At 34.7% G+C, this 27,492-nt stretch overlaps 1 protein-coding gene across 7 annotated transcripts in view; it reads left to right on the top strand.

The window, feature by feature from the left end:
• The window catches only part of WDPCP (WD repeat containing planar cell polarity effector), a 464,584-nt gene that overhangs the window by 196,000 nt on the left and 241,092 nt on the right, over positions 1–27,492 (top strand). For all 7 annotated transcript variants that reach the window (XM_063648672.1, XM_063648673.1, XM_054475134.2 and 4 more), the window contains exons 11-12: positions 8,738–8,926; positions 12,318–12,441. In XM_063648672.1, coding sequence (XP_063504742.1) covers positions 8,738–8,926; positions 12,318–12,441 — 313 coding nt within the window. The remainder of the gene's footprint in view (positions 1–8,737; positions 8,927–12,317; positions 12,442–27,492) is intronic.

A 27,492-nucleotide genomic window follows, 5' to 3' on the forward strand; every position in this document is an offset into this window, starting at 1 on the left:
CTAAATATAGCACACTGATGGGTCTTGACTCTTTATCCAGTTTGTCTGTTTGTGTCTTTTAATTGGGGCTTTTACCCCATTTACATTTAAGGTTAATATTGTTATGTGTGAATGTGATCCTGTCATGATGTTAGCTGGTTATTTTGCCTGTTAATGGATGCAGTTTCTTCATAGCATGGATGTTCTTTATAATTTGGCATGTTTTTGCAGTGGCTGGTACCAGTTGTTCCTTTCCATATTTAGTGCTTCCTTTAGGAGCTCTTCTAAGGCAGGCCTTGTGGTGACAAAATCTCTCAGCATTTGTTTATCTGTAAAGGATTTTATTTCTTTTTCACTTATGAAGCTTAGTTTGGCTGGATAGGAGATTCTGGGTTGAAAATAGAGCCTAAAGTATAATAATAATAATAATAATAATAATAATAATAATAAAAAGAAAAAAAAAAAAGAATGTTGAATATTGGCCCCCACCCTCTTCTGGCTTGTAATGTTTCTGCAGAGAAATCTGCTGGTAGTCTGATGGGCTTCCCTTTGTGGGTAACCTGACCTCTCTTTCTGGCTTCCGTTGACATTTGTTTCTTCATTTCAACCTTGGTGAATCTGACGATTATGTGTCTTGGGGTTGCTCTTCTCGAGGAGTATCTTTGTGGTGTGTTCTGTATTTCTTGAACTTGAATGTTGGCCTGTCTTGCTAGGTTGAGGAAGTTCTCCTTGCTAATATCCTGAAGAGTGTTTTCCAACTTGGTTCCATTCTCCCCATCACTTTTAGGTACACCTATCAAACCGAAAAGATTTGGTTTTTTCACATAGTCCCATATTTCTTGGAGTCTTTATTCGTTTCTTTTTACTCTTTTTTTCTCCAACCTTGTCTTCTCATTTTATTTCATTAATTTGATCTTCAATCACCGATACCCTTTCTTCCACTTGATTGAATCAGCTATTGAAGCTTATGTATGCATCACGAAGTTCTCGTGCCATGGTTTTCAGCTCCATCAGGTCATTTATGTTCTTCTTTACACTGTTTATTCTAGTTAGCCATTCATCTAACTTTTTTCAAGGTTTTTAGCTTCCTTGCAATGGGTTTGAACATGCTCCTTTAGCTTGGAGAAGTTTGTTATTACCAACCTTCTGAAGCCTACTTCTGTCAACTCGTCAAAGTTATTCTCCGTCCAGCTTTGTTCCATTGCTGGCGAGGAGCTGCGATCCTTTGGAGGAGAAGAGGCTCTCTGGTTTTTAGAATTTTCAGCTTTTCTGTTCTGGTTTCTCCTCATCTTTGTGGTCTTATCTACCTTTGGTCTTTGATGTTGGTGACCTACAGATGGGGTTTTGGTGTAGATGCCCTTTTTGTTGATGTTGGTTCAATTCCTTTCTATTAGTTAGTTTTCCTTCTAACAGTCAGATCCCTCAGCTGCAGGGCTGTTGGAGTTTGCTGGAGGTCCACTCCAGACCCTGTTTGCCTGGGTATCACCAGCTGAGGCTCAGTTGGAAATGCAGAAATCACCCGTCTTCTGCGTCAGTCACACTGGGAGATGCAGACCGGAGCTGTTCCTATTCAGCCATCTTGGAACGGATCTCAAATTAGTTTATTTTTTTTCTAATTCTGTGAAGAATGTCATTGGTAGTTTGATAGGAATAGCACTGGATCTGTAAATTGCTTTGGGCAGTAAAGCCATTTTAATGATATTGATTCTACCTATCCGTGAGCTTTGAATGTTTTTCCATTTGTTTGTGTCATCTCTAATTTCTTTGTGCAGTGTTTTGTAATTCCTGTTGTAGAGATCTTTTACCTCTCTGTTAGCTGTATTCCCAGGTGTTTTATTCTTTTTGTGGCTTTTGTGAATGGGATTGTGTTGCTTATTTGGCTCTCAGCTTGGATGTCATTGGTGTATGGAAATATTACTGATTTGTATACTTTAGTTTTGTATCATGAAACTTTGCTGAAATTGTTTCTCAGATCTAGGAGCTTTTGGGCAGAGACTATGGGGTTTCCAGGTATAGAATCATATTTTCTACAAACAGAGATAGTTTGACTTCATGTCTTCTATTTGGTTGTATTTTATTTCTTTCTCTTGCCTGATTGCTCTGGCTAGGACTTCTGGTTCTATATTGAACAGGAATGGTGAGAGAGGGCATCGTTGTCTTGTTCCAGTTTTCCAGCTTTTACCCATTCAGTATGATGTTGGCTGTGGATTTGTCATAGATTACTCTATTATTTTGACGTATATTCCTTCAATACCTAGTTTGTTGAGGTTTTTTTTTTTTTTTTTAACATGACGGGATGTTGGATTTTATTGAAAGCCTTTTCTGTGTCTATTGAGATGATCATGTGGTTTTTGTTTTTCATTCTGTTTATGTGATGAATCACATTTAGTGATTTGTGTATGTTGACCTAACCTTACTTACATCTAGGGATAAAACCTACTTATTTGTGGTAGATTTTCATTTTGATGTGCTGCTGGATTTCATTTACTAGTATTTATTGAGGATTTTTACATCTACGTTTATCAAGGATATTGGCCATAAGTTTCCTTTTTTTGTTGTCTCTGCCAGATTTTGTATCAGGATGATGCTGGCCTCATAGTATGAGTTAGGGAGTCCTTCCTTCTCATTTTTTTGGAATAGTTTCAGTAGGAATGGTACCAGCTCTTCTTTATACATGTGGTAGAATTTGGCTGTGAATTGTCTGGTCCTAAGCTTTTTCTAATGGTAGGCTTTTTATTAGTGATTCAGTTTTGGAGCTTGTTATTGATCTATTCAGGGATTCAGTTTCTTCCTGATTCAATCTTGACAGGGTGTACGTTCCCAGAAATTTATTCATATCTTCTAGGTTTTCTAGCTTGAGTGCACAGAGGTGTTCCTAATATCCTCTGAGGGTTTTTTTGTATTTCTGTGCCACAGTTTTTTAATCCTTTCACATATTGATGGACATTTGGTTTGTTTCCAGGTTTTCGCTAACAGATTAAAAATGCTATGTACTTTCATCTACAAGTCTTTGTATGAACATATATTTTCATTTCTCTCATCAAAAACCTACAAGTGGGAGGGGGGAGGGATAGCATTGGGAGATATACCTAATGCTAGATGACGAGTTGGTGGGTGCAGCGCACCAGCATGGCACATGTATACATATGTAACTTCCCTGCACATTGCGCACATGTACCATAAAACCTAAAGTATAATAATAATAATAATAATAATAATAATAAAAGAAAAAAAAAAGTCAGGAAACAACAGGTGCTGGAGAGGATGTGGAGAAATAGGAACACTTTTACACTGTTGGTTGGACTGTAAACTAGTTCAACCATTGTGGAAGTCAGTGTGGTGATTCCTCAGGGATCTAGAACTAGAAATACCATTTGACCCAGCCATCCCATTACTGGGTATACACCCAAAGGATTATACATGCTGCTATAAAGACACATGCACACGTATGTTTATTGTAGCACTATTCACAATAGCAGAGACTTGGAACCAACCCAAATGTCCAACAACGGTAGACTGGATTAAGAAAATGTGGCACATATACACCATGGAATACTATGCAGCCATAAAAAAGGATGAGTTCATGTCCTTTGTAGGGACATGGATGAAGCTGGAAATCATCATTCTCAGCAAACTATCGCAAGGACAAAAAACCAAACACCGCATGTTCTCACTCATAGGTGGGAATTGAACAATGAGAACACATGGACACAGGAAGGGGAACATCACACACCAGGGCCTATTGTGGGGTGGGGGGAGGGGGGATGGATAGCATTAGGAGATATACCTAATGTTAAATGACGAGTTAATGAGTGCAGCACACCAACATGGCACAAGTATATATATGTAACAAACCTGCATGTTGTGCACATGTACTCTAAAACTTAAAGTATAATAAAAATAAATTAAAAAAAAAAAAAAAACCTACAAGTTTAAAATGGCTGGGCCATATGCTAAGTGTTTGTTCAACTTTAGAAGAAACTGTTTTCTAAAATGATTGTGTCATTTAGCATATCAGCAATTTATGGGAACTCTAGTTTGCTCCAAGTTCTAACACTTGAAATTAATGGTCATTTTAATTTTAGCCATTCTAGTAAGTGTGTCGTGGTACTAATTTGCATTTCTCTGGTGACTGTTGGAATTAAGCATCTTTTCATGTGCTTATTTGTTGTATATCTTGTCTGATGAATATGTCTTCAAATCTTTTGCCCAAATTTAATTGGATTTTTTACTTATTCTTGAGTTGTAAGAGGTTTTTTATGTATATTTTATGAATACAAGGCCTTTATAAGATACTTGTATTGTGAATATTTTCTTTCAGCCTGTAGTTTACCCTTTCATTATTTTACCATTGTGTATAAAGTAGCAGAAGTTTTTAATTTTAATGAAACTCAGTTCATAATGTTCTTTGTTTTATGGCTTTTGCTTTTTCACGTCCTAAGAAAACTGTTTAACGCAGGGTCACAAGGATTTTCTTATAGAAGTTTTGTGGGTTTAGCTGTTACATTTAGGTTTATGGTCTACTTCAAGTTAATTTTTTGCATATGGTATGAGGTATGGGTTGAGATTAATTTTTAATATGTATATTTATTGTTCCAGCACCAGTTGTCAGAAAGAGTAGTCTTTCTCCCATTGAATTACTTTGACCTATCAATAACTGTATTGTCTTTTAGTGAATTAAATGTCTGTACTTAAGCAAGTACCATTCTGACTTGATTCCTGTGGCTTTACAGTAAGTGGCTTTACAGTAAGTCTTGAAATCAGGTACTGTTAGTCCTTCAACTTTATTCTTCTTTTTCCTATTATTTTGACTATTCTAGATCCTTTCCATGTCTATATAAGTTTTGAAACTGGCTTGTTTCACCTGATGGGATTTTGACTGAGATTGTGTTGGATCTATAGATCATTTTAGGGAGGAATGATTCTTAACAATATTGAGTCTCCTAATCCATAAAAGTAGTACCCTTCTCCAATTATTTAGGTGTTCATTAGTTTCTCTCTGCATAGTTTTATAATTTTAAGTGTAAAGGTCTTGTACATGCTTTGTTATATTTATCCCTAAGTATTTCATGTTTTTGGATTATATTGTAAATATTTTTAATTACAATTTTTATTGTTCATTGGGATTATGTAGAAATAAATTTTTAAAATATTGACCATATATCCTGCAATCCTGTTAAACTCATTCTTAGCTGAAGTAACTTGGAATCCTTAGGATTTTCTACATAGATGATCATGACAACTGGATTTAGAAGTGTTACAGCATCTTATCTAAACTGTGTGCTTTTTATTTTATTCTCTTCACTTCTTACAGCTAGGACATCTGGTAAAATATTAAATAGAAATGGTAAGAGAGGACATCCTTGCTTTGTTTCCAATCTTCGGTGGAAAACATTCAATCTTTCACTATAAGTATGATGGTATTATATTGAGGAAGTCCCTTTCCATTCCTAGTCGGCTAAGATATATTATCTTGAGTGGATGTTGAATTTTTTTTCAAGTGCTTTTTCTGCAGCAATTGAAATGATTATAGGTTTTTTCTCTTTTTTCTCATCATAAGGTAAATTATACTGATTGGCTTTCAGATGTTTAAGCAACCTTGCATTTGTGGGAGTAATCTTGCTTGTTCATGATATATTATCTTTTTAATATATTGCTGGATTTGCTAATATTATGTTAAGGGTTTTTGTGTTTGTTTATGGGAAATATTAGTCTGTAGTTTTCTTTTTATTTTCTTGTAATATCTTCATTTTTGGTGTCAGTGTAATTCTAACCACATGAAATGAGTTGGGAAGTATTCTCTCTTATAATTTGAGTTGTATTGAATTTATATTATTTCTTCTTTTGTTAATTTTTTTTTTTTTTTTTACGTATTACTATTTTTTTTAGAGACACAGTCTTGCTGTCTTGCCCAGGTTGGACTTAAAACTCTTGGGCTCAAGCAGTCCTCCCGCCTTAGCCTCCTGTGAGGCTGGGACAATAGGTGTGTGCCACTGTTCCTGGCTTTATTATTTCTTCCGTTAATGTTTGAGATAATTCACCAGTGAAGACATCTTAACATGCAGGTTGTGTTTAATTATGTGTGTGCATTGGTGCACATGTGTGTGTGTATGTGTAAAGGTTTTTTTAACAATGACTTCAAATTTAAATAATACAGAGCCATTCAAGTTTATTCCTTCTTTTTATTTTATTTTATTTTATTATTATTATACTTTAAGTTTTAGGGTACATGTGCACAATGTGCAGGTTAGTTAGATATGTATACATGTGCCATGCTGGTGTGCTGCACCCATTAACTCGTCATTTAGCATTAGGTATATCTCCTAGTGCTATCCCTCCCCCGTCCCCCACCCCACAACAGTCCCCAGAGTGTGATGTTCCCCTTCCTGTGTCCATGTGTTCTCATTGTTTATTCCTTCTTGAGTGACCTTTGATAGTTTGGGTCTTTCAAGGAATCCATTGCATTTAGGTTATATTTATTCATATAAAAACTAATTATTCACTGATTTTAAATGTCAGTAGTTCTGTAGTGATCATTCTTATATTGGTAATTGTATCATCTCTCTTTTTTTCTCAGCTGAGACAGAAGTTTGTCAATTTTACTGATCTTTTCAAAGAACAAACTATTGAATTCATTGATTTTTCTATATTTGTTATTTCCTATTTACTGTCTTTATTATTTCCTTCCATTTACTTTGGGTCTTACTTTAATTCAATTAAAAATATTTTCTAATATACTTTGTGACATTTTTTTCTTTGACCCATAGGTTATTTAGAAGGATGTTGCTTAACTTCTAAATATTTGGGGATTTTCCAGATAATTTTTCTGTTATTGATATTTAATTCTGTTGTGGTCAGAGAAAATGCTCTTATGATTTTAAAACTTTTAAATGTTTTTAGCTTTATTATATTACTCAGAATATGCTCTATCTTGGTCTATGTTCTCTGTACACTTAAAAAGAATGTATTTTACTGTGGTTGGGTGCAGCGTTTTATAAATATCAATTAGGTCAAATTCATTGATAGTGTTTTTCAAGTATTTCCTATACTTACTGATTTTTTGCTTACATATTCTCTTGATTATTAAAAGTGCTGAAATCTCCAATTATAATTTGATTGATTGATTGATTGATTGAGACAGAGTCTCACTCTGTCACCCAGGCTGGAGTGCAGTGGTGTGATCTCGGTTCAACGCAACCTCCACCTCCCAGATGCAAGCGATTCTCCTGCTGCAGCCTCCCGAGTAGCTGTGATTACTGGCCCCTGACATCATGCCTGGCTAATTTTTATATTTTTAGTAAAGACTGTTTTGCCATGTTTGCCATGGCTGTCTCGAACTCCTGACCTCAAGTGATCTGCCTGTCTTGGTCTCCCATAGTGCTCAGATTACTGGCATGAGCCACCGCCCCTGGGCACCAATTATAATTTTAGATCTGGCTTTTTCTCCTTTTAGTTCTGTCAGTTTTTGCTTTATTATTTCACAGCTCTGTTATTAGGTGCATTTAAGGATTGTTATCTTTCTTTATGAATTTTGGATCATTTTTATAAAGGTATAGAATTCTAGATTAATTTACTTTTTACCTCTCAGTACTTTTAAAATGTCTTGTTATTGTTTTCTGGATTATATAATTTTAGATGCAAAGTCTGTAATCATTCATATCTTTGCTTTTTTGTACATCCAGTGTTTTTTTTTTTCCTGTGGTTGCCTTTTAAGATTTTCTCTTTATCACCTTTCAATGATTTTATTATGATTATATGTTAGCTTTTCTTCTCAATAGATGAGTTATTTCTTTTGTTACTAGTAGAAGTATTACATAGGGTGTAGGTGGAATCAACAGACTTCAGATATTTTTGGTTTCCTGCAAAGTTCCTATGAATTAATATCTACTGCCAAGGAACCACCCTGATTTATGAGGACTTCCAATGCTTGACTGCAGGCTCATGAAGGCTGTTGGACAGTCACATTCTTTGATTTTACCAACACAAAAGGAATAGTAAAGTTTTACTGCTTAGTATAGTCAGGGCAATTCCCCAGATTCCCTATCAAGTTGAGTCCTGTTAATAGCACAAGTTTTCATTTTGATGTGATTTGAAGTTAGCATGAAGAATTTTAGCATCTTTCTCATGAACTAATACATTTTTTAAAATCCTGAAGCCTATAACTATTCCAGTTAAATGATGATGATGATGATAGTAATACAAAGAATTACAGTAATATTTTATAATACTTTGTGGCTTAAAAGTAATTTCACATACATTTTCTCATTTTCTTTCATGATTATTTGTACTGAGAGGAAGTTTTTTAGACTTTAATCAGTAAACATTGAAGAAAAAAAGATTTTGTAACCTACCACTTTGAAAAGATTTTAAAAATTACATAAAACAAACAAGCAAAAAACCTTGTTTTTTTGTTAGTACTTATTGTCATTTAATACACAGAAATTATTAATTTCAAATGAGGTCAGCCATATTTAAAAGACAATAAAACCAGAACAGAATGCCACCCCCCAATCTTTGTTTTGTGCTCTTTGTCCTAAGAGTAAAAGTGAATTTTCTTTCATTTTAAAAGGATCAACAGATGTGTTTTTGTTGTATCAGTGTATCTTATAGCAAATATTAGTTGAGAAGGAGATCAGTCCCACATTTCTAGCACTTAATGCAAGCAATACAGGTTTTTTTCTTTATGGAAAAGTTAACTCTTTTTGTTATTCTACTTTTATTTTAAAAGATTCACCTGGTTTTCCATGTTTTGTGATAGGTGTCTTCAGTCGAGGACAGCTGGGCCTGATAGACATCATCTTCCAGTACATTCACTGTGATGAGATCTATGAAGCAATAAACATCCTGAGCAGCATGAACTGGGACACTCTGGGCCACCAGTGCTTTATCAGCATGAGCGCCATTGTAAACCATCTTCTTAGACAGAAGCTCACTCCAGAGAGAGAAGGTCAGACTTGAAATATTTTTCACAGATGAGTTTTGTATATACATGAAATAGATTTTATTGAGTTATTTTTTGAGGTTGTTTTTGAGTCATGGTATTGGAGATTAAATGATAAAAATGTTAGTGCTCTATTAAAACTGAAAGGATCAGATATCAAATAATTGCTCCCATATAGTACTTACTGTATAGTATTTGTCAACATAAAGAACAACTTTTCTGTATATGCTGATGTTGGAGCTTACAGTGCAGTCATTGTAGAATTCAGTCTAAGCTCACAGATGGAACATGCTCAGATTTCAAACTTTGATCAAAAATTTCATGTACTCCATGGGGTCTGCTAGACAAAGGGCACCAAACAAAGGTCTTTATTCCTCCCTCACATTAGATATCAATATTTTTTTCTCACACCGAAGTCCTCTGTCCAGACAATAGTCCTTAACACTTCCTTTTTTTGTATATCTGATTGTAGCCCAGGCCGCTCCTTCTTGTTTTCCTTATTCTGACTTATAGTTGTAACATTCTTCTCTCTTATTCCTGCTTGGATTTCCTTACCTTTGCCCAATAAGTAATTTTGTCGATAGATATCTAAGATGTTTAATTTTAAAAGAGAAGTTAGAAAAACTAAGGTCAGGGGGTGGGGCAATGGGGAATGCTGTGACACATACAATAATGAAATAAATCTTTATATTTGCCAATTATCTAGTATTATTTTTCTTATAAGTTATTTACTTAATGTACAATACACCTAAACATTCTAACATTTGCATCTTTCATATCTTTGTGGTAAGCATTGACATTAATGGTGGAAAATCATGGTGAATGAGAAACTGTCCCTAGGTAATTTACAAGATAGGAGGAACAGGAAATATGTCAAAAGATCTTTACTTGGAGAGCTTTTCTTTTCTATTTTCTTTGCATTTTTATAGATTTTTCTTATCCCACTTTATTACATTGCCAAAATAAACAAGTTGTTTGGATAGAATTCTGTAGGTAACCTTCATTTTAGTAATTCTAGAGAAGAATAATTAGTAAGCACATGCTCTTCCAGGAAGTCTGTATCATGGGTCTTGGCCCAAGTCACACATGGCCCACAATAAATATTTATTTAATATTAATTAAATGTTCTTTTTGGAGGTAGTCAAAATTTATCTAGGGAAATTCCAATATTTTTCTTTCTTTATTTAGAGACAGTCTCACTCTGTTGCTCAGGCTGGCATGCAGTGGCATGATCTCGTCTCACTGCAATGCCTGCCTCCCAGGTTCAAGCGATTCTCCTGCCTTAGCCTCCTGAGTAGCTGGGATTACAGATGTGCACCACACGCCCAGCTAATTTTTCTATTTTTAGTAGAGGGGTTTCACTATGTTGCCCAGGTTGGCCTCAAGTGATCTGCCTGCCTAAGCCTCCCAAAGTGCTGGGATTACAGGCGTGAGCCCATACTGTGCCTGGCCAAGAAATTCCAGTATTTTTACAATGAGAAAATGCCTAGTGCATGGCCCACTACTTAGGTACTCAATGAGTATTAGTTAAAAATAAAAAGAAGAGTATAACTCCATAATTTTAGGGTACAAGGTACTACTATAATATTGCTGCCTGCAATTATCTTAACTAATTATTTCTTAGTATTGATATACTGTAATGACTGAGTGTATACTTAAAAAAAAAAATGAAAGAAAAAATTTTAAAGAGCAGGGTCCCTAAAGAATGCTTATGTTACATACAATCTATATAAGAGATCATAAATTTACAGTTAAAGAAGAAATATGGAAAAGATAAAATATTGACCCTCAGCACACTGAAAAATTGCTAGCACCTTAGTGAATTTGTCTTGTAAGATTACTGTGTTATAGGAAAGATTATTAGAGAATACACAAATGGGCATTATCAGATTCTTGCCTTAATAAAGTATATTTTCAAGGAACCATATTGGAGAGATAGGGAAATAAAAAGCTTGTATGATACTAGGCTATTAAAATAAAATTTTTGCATGATGCTGGGTTATTAGAATATGTACATTTTAAGTAGGTATGTGCATTTTCCCCCAAGTAACTGCAAAACATATTTCTAAAACATTCAGAATTTTTTTTTCTCTCTTGAGACTTATTCTATCTGAATCTAACAAATTTGACATGGTAATTTGTTTTCCTTTTATTAGCAGAACCCAGTGAGCTCTTTTATTTGTAGCCGTATTGTAGTTATCTTTGAGATCTTCATTTCTGCCTTAAACATCAAGCTGGGCTATCTAATGAATCTATAACTGCGCTGGGAGTTATGAGTATTCCATGTAGGTTCGAACATTTCAGATGTACGAAACATGCTGTCAAGAAAACAAGCAATGGCAAGAGAATCTGGCTTGTTTTCACAATAGCATTGCTGTATTCAATTGTAATCTAAATTGACTGCTGCTTTGAAAGAAAATACCCCTAAAGTTCATCTTACTTTACTGTCTAGATTTGAGATTAAAAAAAGAAATTACTAACAGCTTAGCCAAGTCCATAGTAATTACTCTGATGAGGTATTTAATACTTTCAAACCCAAATATGCCTAAAACTAAAGAGTTTTGCTAAATAAGGAATTGTTTATTCAACCCAGTGCTAGTAGCATAAAAATCAGAGAAGTCTTACTGTGAACTGTAGTGTTCTCATACATACTCTTACTCTCACCATTATGGTAATTACTTAACTTCCAGGTATTTCTGGGAAAAAACCTAGTCCCATGAGCATGTCTTGGTAAAATTCTGAAACAGGCAAAATGTGCCCTTTCCCCCAATCTTAGCCCTCTAGTTTATCAAAACCTGCCTCTCCAGTCCTTCTTTCCTCTCCCAGACGTCTTAGCTTTCACACTTGGATAAAACCAAGACTTTTGCTGTTTAGGGCAGGACTTAGGGAAGATATAGGGACTTTCACGGTTGTCTTAAAATTGCAATAGAGATATATTTCTACTCCAATATGGCTGTTTATTTGTATTATTTTAAAAAACATTTCTGCTATATCGATTTCAATTCCCAATGAAGAAAGGTCAGTTTTCTCCTTTTAGCCAAAGAGAGTAAATGTTAGCACACTGTGAGTTGATTTTACTGGAAGTACTAGTTCGAACTGTGTTACTTTGATGAGTCACTGTTTTAATTACCCATTTGTGGTGAGAGGTTGGTTCATTATGGATTTCTTCAGTTTTGATAGCTTTTTGTTGCTCAGAGTCATTGTCAGCTTTGCCTCAAGTGAAAGTTTATACACAGGTTTGTTTTTGCACCAGCTGTCATATTTTAATTTCATCTTTCCTGCAACAAGTTCACGTTTCATCTAAGTTTGCAAAACCTGACTGACTGCAAACATGAGTATTTTGTTGTAATTGAAGGAGTTTCACTTGTTTTAGTGCTGCTATGTTTGAATTCCACAGCACAGCTTGAGACAAGCCTTGGAACCTTCTATGCTCCAGCAAGACCACTTCTGGATTCCACTATATTGGAATATAGAGACCAAATCAGCAAATATGCAAGGAGATTCTTCCACCACTTGCTCAGGTGAATGAAATGTTTGGATTGATTGGTGTCAGACTGATTACTTATTTCAGGAGACATCCTCTTTAATTAAAATATTCCATAGTAAGGCTACATGTTTCCTAACAGTCCATCTCCTCAAAGAAATATACATCTTCTTTTGGTCTTATTTAATTTGTTATGGTTTTCATTTTAAGGAAATATTTGAATATTATTTGGGGGTTTTATATCATCAGTACTTTTTAATATACCTTCCTCTTTAATATGAAAGCTATGTAAAGTCAATGTAGAAATATTAACTGAATTGTGCTACTCGCACTAAGTAAATATTTTCTTTTTAATTGAAGCTAATGATGTGAATGTTCTGTAAAGCTCTGAGACAGTCATTGGTTTGTTTTTCTTTCAGAATTACTGTAGAAAAACTTGTCCATTGTCTGCTCATATAATGTGGCAAGTTTCTAGCTTCACCGTACCCCATTTTCTCTGCTTTAAATGGGTATAATAAATTTTGTTAACCTAGAAAATGTGAAAAATAATGTCAAGAAATTTTTCTAAGAAAAGTATTGCAGAAGTTGAAAGAAAAATACAGTAGCATGTATATATATATACATGAAGTTCAGAAAGCAGGATTAATGGATGGAAAGAAGGAAGATGAATGCATGGATAATTTAGGGATACATATGTAAATGTGGCAGTACTATAAGTAAAAGCAAGTGAGTAATTAGCACACAATTTAGAGCAGTCTGGAGTGAATGAAAAGAAATATGATAAAATAAGCATGTAATAGCCTCTAAGGTATTAGTAATGTTCTATTAAGATGAGTGGTAAATATCAGGGTATATTAAATTATTAAATAAATTATTAAATTATTAAAAATAAAAAATTATTTTTAACTATGTGTATATATATACACATACATATACATATGTATGTCTGTATGTTTGCATATATGTATACATATATGTATAGTATTCTTTTATATATGACATGTTATATAATGGAAAGTAACAGAATTTTCAACTGTGTACCAAAAAGGAGGATTACATCAAGGAGTTGATTTTAGACTTTTAATTTTACTAATAATATAATCTGTTATAGAGCTTTTCACTCTTTCAAGGGCTTTGGTGTATATTCTCTTATTTTTTTCTCAGAAACCCCTGTTAAAGTAGTAGTATCATTTGACAAGTGAGTAAACTGAGGCATAGATAAGTGGCTTGTTTAGATCAAATAACAAGTTATTGGTGGTGTCAGATCTTTGAACTGATTTTGATTCCCTGTTCCTTACTCTTCCCTTAAAACCATTTATCTATTATTGATTGTATATTTTTTAGATCCTAGCTTATAAAATAACTGGAAATTTTTATTCACTTAAGAGTAGACTGTTTGGTAACTATTTTTGACTGCCAAAAAGAAGGGGGAAACTTCAGATTGGTCAAGATTTGAGAATTTGTATTGTTGTGTAGATATTCATGTTCTATAATTAGATTTTTATATATAAAGTGGCATTTTGAAGTCTACCAAGCAGTGAAGCCTCTGGAAAACAGCAATTTTAGAAGCTGAGAAACATTAAAATATTGCAAGGGTTATGATATGTAATTGAATCTTGCCTTTTCATCTGAATGACATTAGCATATTCCAGGACTCTTCATATAAATGAGGCTGTCTTCTACGAATGAACATATAGTAAAAGTGCTGGGGTTAATGTCACATTTATTTGGACTTAGAGCTTTGTTCTTTGCTCTTATTGCTAATATTTGTTTCTCTGTTTCTGGGGAAAATTAATGAATTCTCCTCCTGCCTAAAGAGCCCAAAAAGATGAAAGTGAATGAAACAGAAGTTTTGGAAGCCTATTCTTTGTGTCCTCATTGTCTCTGGCCTCTGAGATTTTATGCAGTGATTTAGTTTTCACATAAGCATCATATTTGTAGCCATCCTGCTGGCTCTAGGATGCGCTATTCTACTAATGTGAATTTTTTGTTCATTGGTTTTTCTCAAATGGTTTTCTAATTATTTTTTGGACATACTTTGATAAGGTCACTATTATTGTTATCATTATTATTATTCTCTAGCTTTTCTATATGGTTACATCTGGAACTGGATGTTTTCCCTTGGGGCATACTAGCTTTTTCATGTTTCTTCTTTTGCGTACTTTGCTACTATTTCAATTATAATGAGTGTTTTATTAGTTCTTCTTTTGATAGTAGGCTGTACAGTATTATGAAAAAAGAAACAAAAGTTTTGAAGAAATTAGATAGCTTAAGTTGGAACCATTCTTTCGTTTAATGTGCTACCAAGAAGTTCTCATGCTTAGGGGAAGAGAAACAGGCCAAATACCTTTTTGTATTTGTGAAGTGCTAGAATTACGTTACTCCCTGTCCTTTGGCTAGTCAATATTTTAATACTCTGAAAAAAGAAACCATATTAGACAATGGAATATCCCTAAACAGTAAAGACTATCATAGGGAATTTTAAATTAAAGATGAGGAAAAGTTGCCCCACAGAGATTAGGGGTGTGCCTAAAATTACTCACATGGAACTCAGATTGCCTGAATCTGGATTGGATTATTTTGATAAAGAGTAAAATATTACATTGATTTTAATTTCATCCAGCATATGAAGGGTAAGGTCATAGTATGAATTTGTGATAATAGACAAGTATACCATGTAGATTATTAAAATAAATGTTTTATATATAATTTTCTTTTTGTCTTGAGAGGAGAGGAATTCTATAGACATTGCTTTACACTTTTTGGTCTTTTTTGACTTTAACAAATATAAAAAATTATCTGAAAGCCTTTTTCCAAATCCAAACAAATCTAAACTTTAAAACTCACTTCTCATCTTTTTGTATGCATTCAAAGTGATCAATTTTCATAAAGAAATGCTCCCTAGAAATGTAAATTATGCTTCTAACATTAAAGATAGGAAAACAGTAGAAGCACAGTCTTGATATGGTAGCTAATAAAGTGTTTATTATAATAAAATTTTAAAGAGTTGATAGAATCTAATTTATAAAATCGTTAAACTGGAAGACACTTACCTACAGAAGGTAAATGCAACTTTGCCTAAACTAAGTTTAAAAGGTAATTAGTCAGCTGCCTCCATGAAATTGAATAGTCTTCCACAAGTACTGAACAGGGAAATGATGGCAAATGAGAGCTTTTCATCATAAACAAATAGAAACTATAATAGGAACCCCTAAATATTGATGAAATGAAAGGGCAAACATTTCAAATGAATGTGCCACATATGAAGCTTATTACTAACATGGAAATATAATGTATTATAAAGAGTTAATAATTTATTTTTAACTTCTCCCCCTTCTTAACTGTGAGACTGTTGTTTTCTGACTCAAATAGTGTTATGTGATTGTGGCACAGAGAGTTGTGCTTTTTAAATGCTTATAAAAATATTAAGCAAAACTTGGGGAATTTGAGGTTCATTGCCTAAAAATAAAATTTTTTGTTTATGAAATATTGGTGCGGAAATGTATTGATGTCTGCATTTTCCTTTGTAATGTAACAACAAAAAGTAATATGAATTGATGGATAAATAGAGGGATAGATAGGTAAATATGTGATAAGCAATATTGTAAAACAATAAAGTCAGAATACATGTGGTAGATAATCTTTTAACTTTGCTCTATGTTGGAAATTTTTACAATAAGATGTTGGGGATAATATATTGGAGTCAATATTTACACTTAGAATTCAGAAAAAAAGGACAGTCTTTTGGAAATGGCTTTTAGCTTATGTAAAATATATATGATAGGCAAAACAAAAATCATTTTGTGACTAAAACAGTTCTTAAGCAATTCCATGTATACATGGCTTTTTCAGTTATACTTTTCGCTGATGGAGCATATATAGTAAATACAACATTTGTATGAAATCATTTTAAAGAACATGAATACTAAAAAAGTTAACCTAAGAACATGCAAGGCAACAAGATAGAATGATTTTTAGAGAAAAACTCCTGGTCAGAGCATCCAAAAATGCTAGATAATATATTCAAAATATTTATTGAAAGCATGGTTGAGCTGGCAGTAAAGTAAGGGAAACAGGCTGAAATGACAAGGATGCTTGATTCCACAAGAGTAAGCAAACTCAACATTCTCCTGGAGGGCATCTTCTGGCTCACAGTAAGATAGGTGCTTGGTTTACAAAGGTTGTGTACTCAGAGGATAGGAGACATAACTGAGAGCTCATGCAGAATGGGAGGTTGTATCAGACATCCATACATAAATCTAGAACCCTTGAATGGGACAGCATCCTTCCTGAGAGAACTGGAATGAAGGAAGTCATGAGATGCAGAAAGGAATGGTAGACAAAAAAAAAAAAAAAAAAAAATCATAAACTTGTGGAAACCTAAACAAAAATTGATCATATAAAGCATATACACTAATGTCTGATTCAGGGGGTTAAAAATTAAAATAAAATCTTGGACAATAACAACATATAAATCAGAAGAGGAGTGAAGAGAGTTAAAGCATTCTAAAGTCCTTATACTTTTCAAGAGGAAGATAAAGATATTTATTAATTCTAGATTTTAGTAAGTGAAATACAGAATTTCTAGGGTAGTCACTAAAAGGAAAGAAATAGAGTATATAATTTTCAACGAAGGAGAGGGAAAATGTTGGATAAAGAAAAAAAATTAACCCCAAAGATGGCAAGAATTAGGGGAAAGTGCAGCATGCAGGGGAAGAAACATGGGAAAAAAGATGGAAAATAGAAAACACACAATGAGATACTAGCAATGAATCAAAAACTCAATAATCATTGTTAATGTAAAACAGATTTTTTTCCTCCGTTTTTTTTTTTTTTAAGACATCTAAAACAGAGAAGGTGGCTGGGTGCTGTGGCTCACACCTGTAATCCCGGCATTTATGGGAGACCAAGGGAGGAGAATCGCTTCAGCCCAGGAGTTTGAGACCAGCACAAGCAACACAGTGAGACCCCGTCTCTACAAAACATTTTTTAAAAAATTAGCCAGGCGCATGGTGGCACACGCCTGTAGTCCTAGCTACTTGGAAGGCTGAGATGGGAGGATCGCCTGAGCCTGGGTGTTCAAGTCTGCAGTGAGCCTTGTTCCTGCAATTGCATTGGGCGACAGAGCAAGACCATATGTCATTTAAAAAAAAACAAAAAAAACAAAGAAAGTTTAAATGTCAGAGAATATAAAAAAATTTATACCAGATAAATACTCCAAAGAGGGCTAATATAGTAGTAATGGGTTTTTTTGTTTTTTGTTTGTTTGTTTGTTTGTTTTGATATGGCGTTTCACTCTTGTTGCCCAGGCTGGAGTGCAATGGAGTTATCTTGGCTCACCGCAATCTCCACCTCCCAGGTTCGAGCGATTCTCCTGCCTCAGCCTCCCAGGTAGCTAGGATTACAGGAATGCACCACCATGCCCGGCTAATTTTGTATTTTTAGTAGAGACGGGGTTTCTCCATGTTGGTCAGGCTGGTCTCAAACTCCCAACCTCAGGTGATTCACCCGCCTCAGCCTCCCAAAGTGCTGGGATTATAGGCGTGAGCTACCGTGCCCAGCCTATATTGGTAATGTAATACAAATAGCCTTTAAGGCAAAATCATTAGTAGAGATTACTAGAGATCAATATTGACAGAAAAATCAATTCTCTGGGAAGATATAACAATTCTAAATGTGTGTAACATAGCTTCAGTGTACACAAAAGTCCACTGTCAGTAGTTAAATAATTTTAACTCCTTTCATTTAGTAATTGATAGATTAAGCAAACAAAGTGTCAGGAAATAGGAGATTTGAACAATACTGTATAATTAAAATCTTGACTTAATGGACATGTGTAGAGTCCAACAAGTGGAGACTATACTTTTTTCCCATGAATAAACATTTATATAAATTGACCATATTCTAGATCATAAAATTCATGAAAATGTCAAGGAGTAATTTTTATTTACTCCACAATTAATTACTGAGTACTACATGCCAAGCACTTAGCTAGGAATATGGCAAAGGGCAAAACAGATTAAAAAAAAAAAAAAAGAGTTTGTATATTTGCCCCTGCCTAAACCTCATGTTGAAGTGTAATCCCCAGTGTTGGAGGTGGGGCTTGGTAGGAGGTATTTGGATCATGGGGGTGGATTATTTATGGCTTGATGCTCCCTGTGATAGTGAGTTTACAAGGACAGCACCAAACCATAAGGCATCCACCCTCATGACCCAAATGACCATACTTGGTTGGTTAAACATTGGTGGCTCTCCCTCCTCTTGCCCAGTTCTTGCCATGTGAGATGCCGGCTCCCCCTTTGCCTTCTGCCATGAGTGAAAGCTTCCTGAGACCTCACCAGAAGCCAAGCAATTGCTAGCACCATGCTACCTGTACAGGCTGCAGAACCATGAGCCAATTAAACCTCTTTTCTTTATAAATTTCCCAGTGTCAGGTATTTCTTTATAGCAATGCAAGAATGGCCTAATACAGTAAATAAGTGGGTAAAATACATAATATGTCAGGTAATGATACATGCCATGAAAGAGAACATGCAGAGACAGGGCTAGGAAGTATTAGATGATGGGTGAGTGGACTGCAGTTTTAAATAAGATTGCCAGATTTCTTAAATTTTAATCCTTAGGTAAATTCTCTTGTTCTCCCTCATTCATCTCACCCTAGCCTTAGCTTTGGCCCTGGAAAATACAAATTGTTATGAAAAAGGTTTTTTTAGGGGAGTGGAGGCTTGTTTTACAAAATAAAGAATCATACTGTTAAAAAAAAAAAAAGATTGCCAGGGAAGGCCTCACTAAAAAGGCAAAATATTAGTTAAATCCCAGCAGTTTGGCTGGAGCAGTGAATGAGAAGGAGAGGAATGAGACAATGGGCCAGAGAGGCAGCAAGTGGCCAGGTCATACAGGACTTTGTAGATTGTTGTAAGGAATTGAGAGTATTCTCTTGAATAATAGGGGAACTCAATAGATGATTTGAAACTACCTAGTGAATGGATAACTCAGATCCTGTGTTGAGAATTGTCCTTAGAAGGTCAAGGAGAAGGAGACCCATTGGGAGGCTATTGCAGTAATTGAGTAAGCAATGGTGGCCAGTTACAGATTGGAAGCAAAGGGAATGAAGATAGAGTGGTGGATTTTGGACATATTAAAGGTTCTGACAACAGGATTTTCTAACAGATTGGACAAAGAATATAATAGAGAAGTCAAGCATGACTTCAAGTGTTTTGACCTGAGCAATTGGAAAAACTGACAAGATTGATAAGACTCCAGAAAGAACAGGTATGTGGGAAAAGATCAGGAGTTTGGTTTTGGAAATGTTGAGTTTGAGTGAGAAATTCAGAAGTGAGTTCTGAGACAGGGCTATGAAGGGAAATATATATATTTAAAATGTTTTCCTTGGAAAAGAAGAAAGACTCAAAATTTATGAGCCACGAAATTTTTAAAACTTGCAAAAAATATCAGTAAAATAAATCTGAAGAAAGAAGGAAGGAAATAAAGACATGTTTGGAAATAAATGTAACAAAAACCAAAATTATAAAATAGGATTAATAAAGCTAAACATTTCTTCTTTGACAAGATTAGTCAAACAGAAAACAAAGGGAATACAATGAACAATTTATGACAACAAACGTGAAAAATGGGGAAAACTGAAAATTTCTTAGGTAAATAAAAACCAAAACTGACTAAAAAAGAAATAGAAGATTTAAATAGTCCTATACACATGAAAGAAAATGGTAATTAATGTTTCTCCTATAAAGTAAACCACAGTCCCAAGATGTTTTTTGCAAGTGAGGTTCCATTGCTATAGTCACACAATTCATTTCTATGTTGTTTTTTTTCAGTCCTTTTTATCAAATGCATTTTTTTCATAGTCATAATCATTGAATACATGAAATTTTAACATCTTTAAAAAATCCTAAGAAGTTTGATTCATTATGATGGCATTCCAAGAGACTTGTACTCTTTGGTATGGTAGTTGGATTTAAAGGTTGTATAAGCCTAGAGTGGTCTGCACACATCTGAACAGACCCTGGTTAGGGAAAGGATGAAAAGGCAAAAGGAGAAATAAGCAGGAGGGAACAATAGCAAAACCTCAAGTCTTTTAACTGGAAGCACCTAGAAAAATGTGATTTTATAGATGAAGGAGCTGGTTTTTATGTGGGCACAGTTAGGGCCATTTAGGAAGGAATACCATGGGTATAAGGGCTCTTTAGACTCCTGCCAAGGGATGAGGGTTCCTTTACCATAATGGCAATTTGAAGAAAAGTTGTTATACTAATCAGTAAATTAGGATACCAAACAAAATTGACAGAATATAAATATAAATAACTCGATGGTCATTATATGAACAAATTTTGTATACCTTGCTTTTCTTCCTTAAAGCCCCTTTCATAGCTAATTGTGTGTGTGAGTGAGGGGTGTGGCCCAAAGCATCCATGCTGTTTTTCATCTGGCAGTCTGGTTTCTTTTAACAGCATTGCCTCCTAAATATAGCAGTAGCAGTAAAAGAAGTCCTTACATTTTGCGTATGTTGTTCATGTTCTAAATTATGAATGATATTTTGTCTAAAAATCAAAAGGGTAAAAACTGCAGTGTTAAAAAGAGAATATCATGATTATGTAAGAAGCTACCCTAATACCCACTCTGTTCCATTTGCATTGCTGTGATAACCTTAACAACTCTTTTTTTCTGGTGTGAGAGAAATAGACTGGATTCATTGTACAGATAGAGGTAAGAGTGGGGATAGTCTGCTTATTAGGCGTGACATTGAACGAATGAATCTTAAGAGTTTTCTTCACCCTAGACATTAGTTATTTTTTTCATTTGGGATGTACAAAAGGTGTTTTCTGCCCAAATTCTAGATGAGGTATCTGTTCGGAATTGTTTATTACTCTCATTTTCTTTTGCTTGTAACTCCTTGCTGTGTTCTCTGGTACTTTTATTCAGTGAGTGAGGACCTGGGTAGAAGACCACTTTTATAAGAGAGTGAACTGCATCTGCAGACCCACCATACTCCTGATCAAGACAGTTGTTGACCTCAAACTCCAGACTGTCCCCTGCTGATGACCTCATCATGCTTCTTGTCAGCAAGCTTGGCTCTCTTTAGTTTGGCGAGGATTAAGAGACATACAGTGCCTATATTCACTGTACTAAGTAACTGGCCTTTAAGGATATTTGATTATAGTACCAGCAGAAATTAGTATGTACTGGAGATGGCTACAGACACTTCTATTACAAAGCTACAGTTGTATTAAAGCTGTGGGATGAGGACAGCCTTTACCAACATGGTCAAAATCAAAGATTTTTTTTTTTTTTTTTTTACTATGTAGTGAAGGGCATACATAGTATGTGCAAACTGCAGCTATTAAGAGAGATATGATGATTTTTGGCTGTTTACATTCATGAATACTTTATAAAATCTAGGAAAAATTTTGTTAGATATTCTACTCTATCAAAGTCTGAAAAGAAACATGCAGAGAAAATATAATCAAGAATTTATTTGGCAGATTTATAACATCTGCAGAGCTCAGAGCTCAAGGAAAGACCATAACACATAAAATATGAACATCAATAAATGTTCAGAATGTGTCACTGGATGTGAAATATATTTGTATTTCCTTTGTGTTTAATACAATGTAGACAAAACCTTAATAATCCTTTACACTTTTATTACATATTTAAACTTAACAGAACTTGCCAGGTGTATGCCTGTAGTTCCAGCTACTTGGGAGGCTGAGGCAGAAGGATTGCTTGAGTCCTTTTTTTTTTTTTTTTTTAATTAAATAAAATTGGCCAGGCGTGGTGGCTCACGCCTATAATCCCAGCACTTTGAGAGGCTGAGGTGAGTGGATCACCTGAAGTCGGGAATTCAAGACCAGCCCGGCCAACGTGGTGAAACCCTGTCTCTACTAAAAATATAAAAATTAGCCAGGCATGGTGGCGTGCGCCTGTAATCCCAGCTACTCAGGAGGTTGAGGCAGGAGAATCACTTGAACCTGGGAGGTGGAGGCTGCAGTGAGCCGATATTGCGCCACTGCACTCCAGCCTGGGCGACAGAGTGAGACACTGTCTCAAAAAAAAAAAAGAAATAAAATAAAATAAAAATAAACTTAGTAGAACTCAAAAAACTATGGACAGGTGATGTAATCTTTTTCTACTTCTAGTAAGTGCTCTCAAGCATCTGTCTCCTAGAGGAGACAAGGATAAGTACAACTCATTTCTTTTGTTTTGAATTCTCTTTCCTTTTCCTTCCCCATAGATATGCATGTTTAACTAAAAAAGTATTCAGCTTGCTGTAGATTCTGGTCCTTATTCTCTATCTCATTACATTTTATAGAAAAAGGTATTTGAGTTTTGTCAATACCTGGAAACTGAGGGTCATCTGTCTAAATCTGAGGTAACAAATATTAGCTTTCCTCAAAGATCACATTGTTTATGGGCCTCAGCAGTGTTGAATTAGTTGAAAAAAATACATCACTTTTGTGAAATCTTTAATGAACACTTTGATCACATGTGGTTATTGCTATGGAAGGATATGTATTTGTCTTTTGGTTCATAGGTTTAAAAATAAAAATTGTTTAAAACTAAAGCCCTCCCATTAATTCAAGTTTTCCTGATCCATAGACTGCCCAGCCACTATAGTTCTTTGGAACACTTATGTTTTTTCTAAAGCAAAAATAGCTTTCTGATTACAGGAGTAACACACGATTTTTTTAAAGACATAAATATTATGGCCTTCTATTTATGTTAATAAACATAGCTCTACATCACACATTATTAAGGATAGACTACCATAATTTATTCAACTATCCTGCTGTATATAGACATGAACAATTTCCAGTGTTTTGCTACTATAAACAGTGCTGCAATAAACATTGTATTTGTGTGTGTATAAAACATACACACATCACACATATCTCTGTACATTTATCTGATTATTTCCTGAAAATAAATTTCTATAAATGGAATTACTGAGTCAGAAGTGTGTATACATTTTAAGGAATCTTGATATGTATTGTCATATATTCCTGTCACTATTTTTTTGTGAAATTTACTTACTATACCCACAGTTGAAATAATCAGTATTTTAAAGTGCTGACAGTTAAACAGATGAAATTTGGCATCTTGTTGTTTTAATGTATGAGATTCTTACTTTTTTATTGGTTTTTAATTAATTATAAGCTTTATTTGTAGAGTAGCTTTAGGTCACAGCAAAATTAAACAGAAAGAACAGAGAATTCCCATATACTCCCTGTTACCACCTGCTTTAATTTAATTTTTTTTTTTTACAAATGATGATTGCATATATTTCGTATATATAAATGAATATATATATTCATATAAATATATGGATTGAATGACTACTATTTAATGTGTGCTAGTCAAAGGTAAGGGCTTTATAAACATGATCACATTTAAACCTCACATTCTACTATGTAACCATATATAATTCCTATTTTATAGACGAGTACACAGATTAAATAACTTGCTCAATAACCACAATGTGTGATAGACTAGAATTAGAACTTCAGTCCATGTGTGTGATGTGTGTATGTTTTATGTGACCTCAAAGTCTACACCTTTCACCTTCATACTATGAAATAAACCACTTCAGGATACAAGGAATTTTCTTCTAGAGATATTTGATGAAAAGGGAGATACATACTGGTGTAGAGGGCAGTATGGTATAGAGGATAACAACACGAAAGTTTGAATATGAGGACATTCTTAATATTTCTTAGCTTCAGTTTCTTAATTTGTAAGTAAGGATAATCATGGTACCTGTCACACTGGGATGTTGTGAGAATTAATATAATAATCCATGTAACAAGAATTTAAGGGAAAGTCTGGAAGATAATAAGGGAACAATGAGTGCTAACTATTATTGATGACAGTGTTGTAGAGATATACAAATTAGATAAAGGTAGACTAAATGATCTTTAGAACAGCATTTCTCAACCTTTTTTTCATTATTGCCTCTCAAAGCAGGAAAAATATATTTAAATTAATTTTAAATTAAGTGATTTTAATTTCTTTCTAACAAGATCAATTAAATGCTAAGGAATAAGACTTTTCTAACAAGATCAATTAAATGCTAAGGAATAAGACTTTTCATGTAGGGTTGGGCTTTGGAGGGACAGAAATCATTGTTATTAGCTAAGAGTTTTTTCATTCCTTAAAGACCAACTTTTGCTCCCTTGAAGGTGATGCTGCCCTTCATTGACAATATATATTTAGAAACAAAATGCCTCCTTTTGACAATTAAACAGAACCCCACACCATCAAACTAGTAAGAGAATCATCCTGGATTTGGGAGAATTAGTGGAGGTATGTGACATTTCCTCATACTTTTAAGGTTCTTTCCAACATGAGATTCTACGATCCTATTTATCAGGCTCCTTTGAGTAGACAAGTCAAGTCTCAGTTCCCTAAGCTAACCTTCTTCTATCTAGTGGGTTCAAAATTTTCCAAGTTCTCAGTGAACAATTAAGGAATATCTGTAATAAGCCATGAAGAATGCCACACAAATAGTTTAGGGTTAAATAAATTTACAACAGTGTTTACCTGAGACATCCAATAATATTTACAACCATAGCTTGGCTACATGCTACTAAATGAACTTATATTTTTTACAATGAAACTTAGTTCTGGGAGTGGTAAGGCAAATGAGATCACGTGATGTCAGTTGAGGATGCTGTTCCGCATTGAGCCATTGTGGCAGTTGTCTAATGTCTGCATAGGGCCATTTTCTCTTACTTCCGGCTGAGCGAACCTGTAGCGAGGGGCTTTCAAAAAATATTGGTGTTCTGATTAGTCTTACCATTAGGAAAAAAGAAGGGCTACCCCAAAAATGCCAGTACTAAGAGATCAAAGATTATGGTTTTAGGTCCTAGTCTACTCCTAATCTGCTATAAGAATGGGAATTTAAATTTTTTTGTAGTTCTCACTTTTCTTAACTTTGTCATGGAAAGAACACCTACCATGCATACTTCTAGGGTAGTTATTGAGCTCAAATGAAATATTTGAAAGTTCTTAGCAAAAGGTAACTGAATATTATTACGATTTTTGTTATAGCTGTAGTAAATTCCTGCCATTCTTTGGGGTTACATACAGCAGAAGAGCCTTCTGAATCCCTTTAGTAGAGCATAGCACTGGTTAGAATGCTGGTGCTGAAGAGACCTTGCTAGGTCAGCACATTACCTACATTGACTCATTCTTCCACATGGGCTATGCGGTGCTGAGTTCAAATTTGTGCTAGTTGGCTATTAATATAATCCTTACAACAACACTATTTAAGTCCACCCACTCCAAGTCAGTACATGGCCGGGGACATTTACTTTGACTGCAGTTGCCAAAGTTGATTGTATAAAACAGGAGTCAGCAAATTACAACCTGCCTCTCATCTTTGTAAATACAGTTCCTTTGGAACACAGCCAAGCCCATTTGTTTGCATATTGCCGATGGCTGCTTTCACAGTATAATGGCAGGGTTTACTTGTGATAGGGTTCATATATCCCTCAAAGTATACTACTGTTTGGCCCTTTACATAAAAAGTCTGCCAACTCGTTATAAACTAAACAGCAAGAGATAATTTTTTGGAGCATGCAGTCTGAATACGAAAGGAAAGAGAAGGAAGATGTAAGAAGAGTTCCATTTGTAATATTGTGTTAATTTCTTCATAAGTAAGAGGTTATTGAAAATATTGAAATGACTTCATAGGTCCTAGCACTCTGTTGAGAGTTTTACTGTGAGAATGGATTAAGAGGTAATTTTGACATACGAAACACTACAGACATGGACCAACCTAGGTGTGCTATCACAGTGGTGGGTTTGGGTCCACATATAATAGCATTGAGCTATGTGTCAGTTGGGGAAGAGGTAGGACAGGTGACAGGCATGGAATAAAGACAAACAACTGTGAAAATCAAGACAGACTTGAGATAATCACAGTGAATGCACATGAAAGATAGATTAAGGCAATTAGAAATATGTATTTGATATAGAAGACAGATGATTCAGCATTAAACTAATAGGAACAGAAGATGTACTCAAAGATATAATTCAATAAAAAGTCTCTGAAAAGAAAAAAGAATCTAGAAGTGTGACCCAAGAATATTATACTTGGTTGAGATTTTTGTCACGTTTAGAGGCAACAGGCAAATATTCTCAGTCACGTAAGTCTTCAGAGAATAATAGCATCTGTGAGTCCTTCGTGAAAAAACTGCTTAACAATGAATGTAAATAGAAGACTTATCAGAAATGGAGAATCTGAATGAAAAAACAAAGAATCATGGTAGTGAGCAATCCACTTATGAGTAACTAATGCAAAACAACCATAGAAATTATGATTAGAAAAGAAATAGAGTATTTTTTTTAAAGACGGGGACTTGCTGTGTTGCCGGAGGTGGAGTGCAGTTGCTATTCACAGGCATGATCATAGTGCATGTCTGCCTTGAACTCCTGGCCTCAGGCAATCCTCCTTGCTCTGCCTCCAGAGCAGCTGGGACTAAGGCACAGGATACTGTGCCTGGCAAAAATTGGGTATTATCTTGGTTAATGTAAAAATACAACTATATGATAAAAAGTGGAATTTGGAGGAAAGAGAAATGGAGAAAATATCAGAGTTATCACTTTCAAAACAAAGAGTCCAGAATACTGTTTAAGAGTCATTAAGTAGTTAAAAAATATATATTCTTCCTAATCTCCTAACTTTAGAGGGATCTTTTAGAAAATAATATATGGTCAGGAAACACGTATTTGAAGGTTAATAATTCCTATAAAAAATTTTGCTTTTCTTTTTTAAGTAAAATTAAATTTAATACTCTATATATTTTTTTGAGACAGGGTCTCTGTTGCCCACTCTGGAGTGCAGTGGCCTGTTGATGACTCACTGCAGCCTCAACCTCTCAGGCTCAATCAATCGTCCCACCTCAGCCTCCCGAGTAGCTGGGACTATAGGCTCACCCCACCACACTTGGCTAATTTTTAAATTTTTTGTAGAGATAGGGTTTCACCATGTTGCCCAGGCTGGTCTCAAACTCCTGGCTCAAGCATTCTGCCTAACTCTGCCTCCCAAAGTGCTAGGATTACAGGT

Source organism: Pongo pygmaeus, chromosome 12 (assembly GCF_028885625.2).
Source record: "Pongo pygmaeus isolate AG05252 chromosome 12, NHGRI_mPonPyg2-v2.0_pri, whole genome shotgun sequence".
In the NCBI taxonomy this organism is placed as follows: Eukaryota; Metazoa; Chordata; class Mammalia; order Primates; family Hominidae; genus Pongo; species Pongo pygmaeus.